Source organism: Natator depressus, chromosome 1 (genome assembly GCF_965152275.1).
Source record: "Natator depressus isolate rNatDep1 chromosome 1, rNatDep2.hap1, whole genome shotgun sequence".
NCBI lineage: Eukaryota > Metazoa > Chordata > Testudines > Cheloniidae > Natator > Natator depressus.
The window spans coordinates 14,368,732-14,379,085 of NC_134234.1; the positions used below are offsets into that span (position 1 = coordinate 14,368,732).

The following is a 10,354-nucleotide window of genomic DNA, read 5'->3' on the forward strand; positions in this document are numbered from 1 at the left end:
ACTGATCTTTTTTGCTTTCTTGCCTTGTTTATTTTTTTACTGCTCTGACTATTGTGCATGTTCCTCCTCTTTCTCTCTGCTGCATTCTGGCATCTCACAGCTATCACATGATCAGGTAATTCTGGTGCTTTCCTCCTCCTCTTCTCATTCCACCCTCCTCTTTCTTTCTGCTAGGGCTTCACTGCAGACTGGGATGATACAGAACACCCCCTGAATGATGCTTTAAACTGCACAGCTCCGCAAATGACCACGACTGTCTTGCTGAGTGTCTGAGTCGTAACTTGTTCAATAGTTACTAAAACTAGACTGCCCCCATGCCACGTCCAACTGACCCTTCTAGAGACACTTGGACATTCTACGTCAATGGTACAAGCCACTTCTCTTTGCTGGAGGGTTTATTCTAGGATACCTGAGCATCTTTTAATTAGGTAACCTTCAGGAAACCATGGTACTCTCCAAGTAGAAATATCCCATTGCAAGATTACCCTCCAGGTAGCATTTTTATAGTCTAATCTGCTCTATTTAGTCCTTTCCAAGTTAACAAATTTGGCTTCATAATTTATATACAATATTTCAGTTTTTTTACCCCCTCGTGGCAAAATTTCAGTTACCCTGTGAGAACTGGGAAGGAGTTGTGCTGCACTGAGCGTAAAGCTGACCGTAGTTCTTGGCAAATCTTCTGAGCCAGATTCTGTTCTCAGTTATATCAGCATAATTGTATAGCAAGGGAGTTACTCCACAGTTCTCCTGATGTGTCCCAGATCACAGTCTCGCTTGTGGTGTGAGCAGCTGACATCACACTATCTCCTTAAAGCATAATGTATCTGCCATACAAGGCAAAATGCAGCATCATTATTCACCCCCATCGTCAAAGTGCTGTCTTTCACTTTTCATGATTGTCTTGGCAATGATAAGATATTAGCAGGGGGGAGGGGTAGTAAAAGATTTGGCCGTCAGCTGCTGCAGTGGTCTGAGCTCAGAATCTTTCACAATTCTCCTTTCACTGACACCACTATAAACCAGGAGTAAATCCACTGAAGTCAATGGCATTTTGCCAGTGTAGGTTGGAAGAGGCTCAAGACCCCAGGACACTGCATTTCAGGCTCCCTGAAATACTCTTCTGATTGTTTATTGTATTGGGCTGTTTCAGTTGCTTCTGCCTTTAGGGACTATTTGAAATCTGTCCTCACTCTGCAGTAAAGCCTTCACCACTTTTATTTCTATGTTTGAACCAAACTCTTCATGTGAAACCTTCTCCATACGTTTAGCTCTGAGCAATGAGATTGTATTACTGATAAATGTCCCAGTGTGTGTCTTTCTCCTTTTTTATTTTCCCTCCTTTGAGTTTGAACATTTGCCATTTGTAAGTATTGCTTGCTAGAAGGTACGTGACGACTTGCATAGTTGTCCTCAGTCTGCAGAGTCACGGGATCTCTTGTTATCTGAAGCTGCCTTTTAAAATGGCAGCGGAAAATAGAGTGAACGTTATGGGAATGTTACTGCTGTGGAGCAAATTCTTCCCCAGGTACACAGGCTCAGTTCACATCAACATCATTGAGAAATGTGCATGTGTTTCTGTGGTCTTTCATAGCCAAGGTGATCAGACTAGACATGTTAAATGCTCACTGCAATTTTTTTTTTTAAAGGGAATTCTGGATTCCAGGCATATACTAAATGTTGAAAACCCCTCATACAGCATTTCATCTGCGATTGAGACTCACAGGACCCTGACCCAAACCAATGTCTTATTTTCAATTCTGTCTAAAAGTAAAAAGCATGTACCCCATTTTATTAAAAAAAAAACGTCTTGGGTTTGTGGGAATAATGATATTCAACATTAGGGTTCTGTCTTGTTTTCAACTGTCCTGTGCAAACTATATTTTCCACTGGTTCATTCAAGCCATACTTTGAGTTAGGCCTAATTGAACGTGTAGCTGGTTCTTTACATTATTCTGAAAATCTGGGTGGTAAGAGATGATGGAAATACAGTGGTTGCCATTAACAGCTTACGGTTAGCTAATAGTTACCATATGGTGAGGCTGGCCATAGCATTGCCCTACACTTAGATTAGGAAATAACCGTGCTATCCTGATAAATTCTGACTGCTTAACGCCAGCCACTCTATACTTCACACTTAAAATTGCCTACAGTCTGCAGACTGTGGGCCCTGTTTAGCTCTCCTCATCCAGGGAAAACACCAACCACAGGGACCTCTACAATCATTGGGAGTCTTGCCTGGGTAAGCATCATTACCCTCGTAATTTGCCTCCACCCCCCAAAAGCCGGGGGGAATAGCAACCTGCCCTTAAAGTCACTAGGTTGCAGCTATTTCAGAACCATGAGGCAACGAGTTCCTAAGCTGAGGGCTGCTCACAGAACATCCTGCCAGCAGATTTCACCCCTCTTATATGCTGAGCAAGCTCTAATTCATGCCCTTGCACTGAGCACGCCGTTAACCCACTGTGGGGTGTAAGGGAGAAGGTCTGTTTTACTACCCCATTCAGTCACCTCTGAACTTGGCCTCTGGCCTTTCAGCTGTGTGTCTGAACAAAGCCTCAGTCATGGCCAAAAATATCTAGTTCCGCTGGGCCTTTCCTTCAGGGATGGGACACCCTGACGTAATTCTAGTCTTGCACACCAGCCAGAACGGATGCTGAAAGTTGCAAGTACCCGAGAAATGTATAGGACAGAACTTCACAGCTGACCATTTCATTATGGGCCATGACTGCAGAGACCCTGATCCGCTAGATGTTGAGTAGCTGCAACGCTGATTTCAGTGGGAGACGAGGGCCCTCTGCCCCTCATTGGGTTGGGCGCTGATGTCAGCAGCTCTTTTCTTCAAAGTCAGTTAATGGCTCGCCTTGGAACATCCTCTGAGCGCGTTCAGGAGGACGTTTATTTAGCAAGTCATGCTCCGCTCCACCACCTCTTGCCTCATCCAGATTGCTGCTGTACATGCCTTGGCTCTGTCAGCCCAGTGTAGCTTTGTCCATCCCACGCTTTTTTCCTCTCCCTTGTAAAGAGCAGTCTCCTGCCTGCCTGCTGTTGTAACACCAATAGACCCCTGTCATCAGCAGGCAGGATCAAACCTGGGACCTTGGGAGCTGAGTGCATGAGCCTCTACCGCATGAGCTAAAAGCCAGTTGGCTGGTAGCTAAGGCTGTAGAGCAGACTCATTTAACTCTCTCTAAGTGGTCTCGATGCCACAAGATGAGACAGAACACTGCACCCAGGAAGTGTGTGGGTTACATACTCCCCCTAGCTGAGGAAGCGCATCCTGAGCTTCAGAGTCTTCCCAGTTGAAATCCCGGACGAGCCCCTGCTTGTAACACCGACAGGCCCCGGTTGTCGGCAGGTGGGATCGAACCTGGGACTTTGGGAGCTTGGTGCATGAGCCTCTACTGCATGAGCTAAAAGCCAACTGGCTGTTAGCTAAGGCTGTAGAGCAGATTCATTTTATCTCTCTCACTAAGTGGTCTTGGCGCCACTAGATGGGACAGAACGCCCAGGATGTGTGTGGGTTACACAGTGTTTTATAAAGAGTTCCAACAGTGCAGAAAGGCTGCACAGGGCGGATCTCTGCCTGAGTATTCCTAGAACCTTTTGAGTAGTTTTTTTTTGTTTGCCGGCCATGGGCCTGGTCCTGTGAAGTGCCGAGTACTCTTAACTCAGGTGGACTTCAGTGGGAAGTTCCCCACCTTGCACTAGGTGCTAAATGCCTAGCAAATGGATTCCTTGCATGAGGTAGTATTGATTTTTCCCTTGATATTCCACTAGGTGGCGCCAGATAACTGGAAACCTGACAGGCTTACATCAACTCTTTTTCAGTTTACACTCATCCTAGATCTTGATGAAGTATCAACATAAAGTTACGGATCTCTTTGTTACTATGTAAATAAGGGAGAACTAGCTGAGATCCTTTACTGAAAGCTAGAACCTGATATACTTCCCCCACAGGGAAGAGAGTTGGACTGCGTGTTGGTGGGAATCACACCCTCCTATTCAAAGGCAGCAGTTGACCCTAAAATCTAGAAAACAATGCAAAAAAAATGTCCACTTTGCTAAACTGTTTCAGGCGCAGGATTTTTGCCCCAAGTATTCTCTTGGCAGCTGGTTTATGAGTAACATGGAGACGTTTGCTTTAGGAAAGGCAGTGGGATGAAGTTCCTCTGACATAAAGGTGTGAAGTCGAATGTCCAAAAGGTGTTACTGCACCTAGAGAGTCTAGTATGCAGCCTAAATATAAGTAGCCATTGGTATTTATATTATAGTAGTACTCAGTGGCCCCAATTTGGATTGAGGCCGTGTGGTGCAAGGCACTGTACGTACCCATAGTGGGAGAGAGTCCAATCTATACAGACAAGCCAAAGGAATGGAGGGGAAGAGGAGTACAGAAAGGTGAAATGATTTGTCCAGGGAAGCCCAGTACATCAGTGAGAGTTCTGGGGACAGAATCTGGTTTCCTGGCACCCAGTGCAGCACCTTTACCTGCTCCGCCTCATGGCTGCCTCATCCTTGCCTCCATCAATGTAGATTCAGCCTAGCTCTTCACTGTATCCTTTTCGGGCTGAAGTATCCAACAGCTCCGAAATGTAATTGTCCACGTGTTAAAGGGACACTTCCCGGCTAAAAGGGAAAAAAGACAAAGACCTTCCTGGTGTTGGTAACAATTCTTTAGCTGATTAAAAGTGAATTTTTAAAAATCTGGTATACGTTTCACTGTGCTTTTATTTTTCCCATTTATTTGATTTGGACAATGAACCTCAACCTAGACAGTTTCACTTTTATGGTCACATCACCTTGCTGGATTTCATTGTTTTCCCAGTGTTTTGTGGTGGAAACTTCAGGAAGATGTTTAATTTCACTGACACTTTAAAAAAGAGAAAAACAGGAATAGAACATTTTCCCCCAAACCCAGAAATGTTGGGTCTAGGTTACCTGACTCTGTCCCACTAATCAGAGCACAGTCACTAATGTGACCAAATCACAACACTTCTTGCTGTGCAGTGTTGAAACCAATCTCTCAAACCACCTGGGCGTGTTGTATATGGATAATAATATTCAGAGTTACAGTACTAAGGGTTTGAAAAAATCCTTACGAGCTTTGGAAAGGGCTACAAATACTCATGCTTCAGGGCATAAACCATCTTCTAGTAGGGGGTCAGGAAGCATCTTTTCTTGGGAGCAGGTCATTCCATAACTACCCACTTTGGGTTTGCTTGCACCTTCCTCTGAAGCAGCGAGTAGTGATGTCTTCCTTATGCATGTCTCTGATTTGTCTGAAATGGACATTACTACTGAACATTTTCCTTCCGTAATTAGTCTGTATACCTTTAACAAAGCGGGGAAGATGAAGGCACTTTCACAGAAATGGTGTCATTTGTTTAAGACTGCCTGATTTTCAGAGATATTGAGCTGCTGTGCACCTCAGAAAATCAAACCATCGCTGGCTAACACCAGGGCCCACATGAACTCTAGTGGAGCAAAGCCATATTGCATCGCCGGGGTTTGTGACTGCATTTGTCAGTGGCTGCTTGCTTAGAGAGCCTCTTAGGCCATTAGAGGATAGACCTTTTGAGGGCAGAGCTTTACATCCCCCTTTTCTGCTGCAGATGGCGTCTGGGAAGCATAAGGACCTACAACCCGGAGCAAATCATGCTCAGTGCTGCTGTCCGCAGGTCCAGCAGGGACGTCAAAATCATGAAGGAGAAATTGATCTTTTCAGGTATGGCCGCTTGAGAGCGAGATCTGCAGAATGTCAGTAAGTAAAGCCAGGGTCAGAGGGAGGAGTTCTGCTCTTACCTGGCCATCAGTTAGATAATGGAGCCTTTTATTCCAATACCTCAGCAGCTGTCGCACTCTCTGAGCGCACCTGTTACTAGAGATATTGAGGATAGCACCACAGATCTAAGCAGAGAGCTGACCTGTGTATTGGCTGCTAAGATGGATGGAGAAAGAGGGCAGAGGAGGTGAAGAAAAATCAAATCTAAGTAACTGAAAATCTGTGGTGGGATCCTGCGGTTAGCAGCAAGCCAACGAGCCTCCTAGTGATTTTCTCAGCACTGGACAGTGCCACTGATCAGGATCTGGCCCTGCAGTCCTCACTCACACATGGCCACTGGTATTTAGGTGGGAGTCGGGCTTTCAGGGTTGGGCCCCAATATTGCAGTGTGAGGATGCGTAATAACTGAAGCTACTGCTTTGGCAGGAAAGGTCCATCAACCACAGGCAGGATCCTGATCTCGTAAATCAGTGTTGGATCTGTCCAGGCATAGCTGGGGTAACTGACTAGGAGGTGAGGCAAACCCCAGGGATTTTGAGTGTTTACAAAATCGCGAGGCTTTATGCAGTTGTTATATTGGAGCATTAAGAAATGTACCAAGTTGGACAATTGGATATTGAAAATCTTCCATGGTGATGATATTTTTTGTATTACTGTAAGAGCTAGAAGCCTGAGTCATGGACCAGGTCCCCATTGTGCTCGGCACTGTAAAAACACAGAATGAAAAAACAGTCCCTGCCCCACAGAGCTGACAATCTAAGTACTAGACAAGAGACAGATGGAGACAGGCAGGTGGGAAGCAAGGAAACAGAGGTGATATTGACCCGCATGATAGGCAGTGGTCTCCGCACTCTAGCAGCCTCGCCATTAACAAAATGTTCTGTAGGAATCATGGCAAAGGAGACTTTTGAGGAGGGATCTGAAGGCCAACGGGGCTTTAAATGTAGAAGCTCCCTTTTCTCCAGTAGAAAAGGGAAGGGAAGTAAATGGTGAGCTGTGTAATGGGCTGATTGTCCCTTTTACGACGTGTGTAGCAGGCACTCAGCAGGGTCAGACAGTTTTGTTTCCAGCATAATTGCAGTCACCTCTTTAAATATCAGCATAGTAAGAAGGTGATGCTAGGCCTTATTGTTAAGACCATAGCGCATCGGTATAACATCTCATGCACTCTCCATCGAGACGGGACTATGCCCTGCGCTGGAACCCTAATGGACTTCATGATCTACTGGATCTTTTCCATCTCTAACTGTGATCCTGAGCATTGGCCTGTTTGAAAATTTGAGTCAATTTGGACCTTGCTTCATTGAGGCTCTTTAAACTATCTTGCAACTTCTAGCCTCTGGCATCTGAAATTGACCTGATTCATTCCCTCCCCCTTCCCCCTCCCGCCGCCTTAAAGACAGTAGTTCTTTAGAGGGTAAGAAGAGCTGAGTGCTTGCACACAGGGCATTAGCTGGCCCTGTCCTATGGGTGAAGGGTTCTGAAGGGGGTGCAGGTCTAGGGCACTGTGGGTATGGGAACTAATGACCACTTAAGCACATGCTCTTCCCCACACGCACTGGCATGTCATCATTTTTCCAGCAGGGGGTGCACTTACCACAGGATTGTCTCAATTGATCTGTATGCTGGGTTGTTGTAGCCTGTGGGCCCCAGGCTACTAGAGACATGAGGTGGGTGAGGTGACACCTTCTCTTGGACCAACTTCTGCTGGTGAGAGAGATGCGCTTCTGAGCTACAGAGAGCTCTGCTTCAGGTCTGGGAAAGGTACTCCCAACACAAAGGGCACAGAGGTACTTTGGGAAAGGTACTCAAGTACCTTTGTGGACTTTGTGTTATGACCTGAAGGTGAGCTCTGTGTAGCCCGAAAGCTTGTCTCGCTCACCCGCAGAAGTTGGTCCAAAAAAAAAAAAAATTTACCTCACCCACCTCTGTGGCTGCCATATGAGGAGGGGCCTGATCCTGATCTTGCTTATACTGATATAAAAGCAGTGGAATCACCCTGGTGTAAAATCACTGTTGGGTCAGAATCAGGCCCATATATTCTGCCACTGAAACGCTGTGTGAATTATTTTTTTTTAGGGGGGGACGTGCAATTCACTTAACTTCTCTGGGCCTCAGTTTACCTGTCTCTAAAAATGAGAGAACGTGGGGCCTGAGGTGCTGAGCGCCATAAACTTCCTTTAACTCCAGTGGATCGGCCTCGAGGGAACGCATTTGAATAAAACGCGGCTGGGGACTCCAGTGATTGGCAGCACTTAAATCATGTCTTCATTTGTCTTTCCCCTCCCCCAGAAATAAACAACGGCATGGAGAATGCAGATGAGCTGTCGTTGTGTTCTGAAAACGGTTACTCCAACGAGGGTATCGCCCCCTTGGATCGTCGGGACATGAAGCTACGCATGGACTGAGGAATTAAAGGCCCATGGCACGACACCCTCCCCCCCGCAGTACTCCGGTCTGCGATGGGTGGTATTCACGCTGTCTGGGATGGGGGGACACTCTGTGGAACTACCGGACATGCAGAGACCCCGTCTATTGCTCTTGTTGTTGGCTCCTGACATACTCTGGACTGTGAGGCTGGGGCAGCTTTTTGTAAATATGTAGAAAGTCCTTTTTTTGTCTCTTTTGTGTATTTTGGGGGGTTGTATGTATTTCTTCCAGGGCACGAGTGGGAATAACTTGTGCATTGAAACAGGAACATTTTGGCTGAATCTGATGAAATATTGAGGTGGCATCTTGGACACTGGGGGAGACAGGTGGGGCATGGACCTGATCCTCCCCCTCCACTCCACTCTTCCCCTTGGTGCAGCGATTGTTAGCTGAACTTGTTTAAAAACTATGTTGTGACGTTCTTGTGACGTATCATTTCTTTTTCTGGCTAATGAAGTTTTAACTAATCAGATAGAAGGCTGTTCAGAGCTTCCTAGCAGGAGGGAAGGTGCTGCTCCCAGAGCGTGTTTGGAACCAGCGGAAGGAATCAGGTTGGCTGACTCACTTTCACGCCTTCCCCCAGAATAGCAGGACCGAAGCATGCAGGGATCGTATGAAATATATGATAGAAAGTGCTCAGAGCAAAACTGTTGGCAAGTTTTATGGCCTATGCTGCAGTCCTTCCCCAAAGAAATCTCTTCTAGATGCTCCTGGGCTGGTGAAGACCTTAAATAGACCCCTAGTTTGTATTTCATAAGTCAGCCTCCATGAAGAGTCTCGATTCCATGATGGCTAGTAAAGAGGACCCACCACCTTGTTCATCACCCAGATCCAGCTAAAGTGCCCGCCACTTAGAACAGGTGGTGTAGTTTGTGTTAACCCTTAAACTGGTGGTGGGGAAGGGAAGCCACAATCAGCAGTGGCGTGGAAGCCAGTGTTTCTCAGTCACAGGTCAAGCAGCTCAGCTTGAAGAATTGAAGCTTGAAGAAGTAGTGAAGAATTCTGGATTATAAATAATAAAGCACAAAGTGAAGCAGTCTCGGAGAACAAGGGAGACCTTCTCCTGAATTCTTTGTTGTTGTGTAAAAGACTGCACGTTAATCTCCTCCAAAGGAGCAATAATGACGGAATATGAGGTGCTTGCACAGAATAGGAGCTCCCGTTCGCATTTTTCCAGTGCAAGAGGCTTTAAACCAAAATCCTACATTATAATAAAAAAGCCCAGAAATTGAGTGGATCAGTGATGCATTTTCCCCCCCTCTTCCAAATGTCAATATTTATTTTCTCCGTCAACTCCTCCTCCCACTCCCCCACACACTCCTCCCACTCTTTTCACACATCACAGCTGGGCCACAAATGAAAGTCCCAGGCACTTGCCCTTTTTGACTGTAGTTTTCCCCTTCTCTCACTGAGATGAGTCAGGTATTGGGCTATTTAGCTTTTTCACTGTTTTGCCTGTTCTAAAGTCTGTTGCAGCCAGAGAAAAGACTCCCATAGACTTCAGTAGGTTTTGGATCGATCCCTAATGTGGTATTTGTTAGTTTTGCTTCTTTACTGTAGCTTGGCTAACACAGAAATGTGGAATATGGGAAATACCATTGATCACTTCTTTTGAAGTTCATCAAATGCTGCCTTGAAAATCAGTTGAGTCTGAAATTTGGCTCTTGATGAGGGATTTGAGTCTGCGATTCTTCAATCAAAATTGAGGTGAAATGGGATTTATTTGCAGAGTCCTGCCTGAAGAAACTGAAGCCATGGCATTTACCTTGCTAAACAGAGAGCAAACTCCGTTTAGGGTTTGCTGTAAAGTTGTATTGGATGCCAGATGTAGAGTGTGTTAATGGGTTTGCCAAACCATAGTCAGAATAGGAATACTGTCATGAAATTATTTTCAAAATGATTAAAAATGTAAACATTCCCCAGCAGTGTTAGAAAGCCAAACCCAGAGGTGTTGTGTCTGGTGCATAAGAACTGGGAAGTGAAACTGACTAGAAACAGAAAGTGAAACTGACCGATCTAATTGAATGAAGTGCAAAATGTCAACAGTGTCTAGGTGGTGGGAGGAAAAAATTCTCCTTGAATCTTTTGTTTTTAATAATCAAAGATGTAACACAGGTAAGGAATTAAATATATTTATATTAT

At 45.5% G+C, this 10,354-nt stretch overlaps 1 protein-coding gene across 3 annotated transcripts in view; it reads left to right on the forward strand.

Annotated features, from left to right (window-relative positions):
• Positions 1-10,354, forward strand: part of GDPD5 (glycerophosphodiester phosphodiesterase domain containing 5) — a 337,315-nt gene extending 326,961 nt beyond the window's left edge. For 2 of the 3 annotated variants that reach the window (XM_074955119.1, XM_074955130.1), the window contains 2 exons: positions 5,613-5,725; positions 8,075-10,354. In XM_074955119.1, coding sequence (XP_074811220.1) covers positions 5,613-5,725; positions 8,075-8,190 — 229 coding nt within the window. In that variant the 3' untranslated portion in view covers positions 8,191-10,354. Of the gene's footprint in view, positions 1-100; positions 116-5,612; positions 5,726-8,074 lie in introns of all 3 variants that reach the window. The other variant, XM_074955111.1, reaches the window with a different exon arrangement.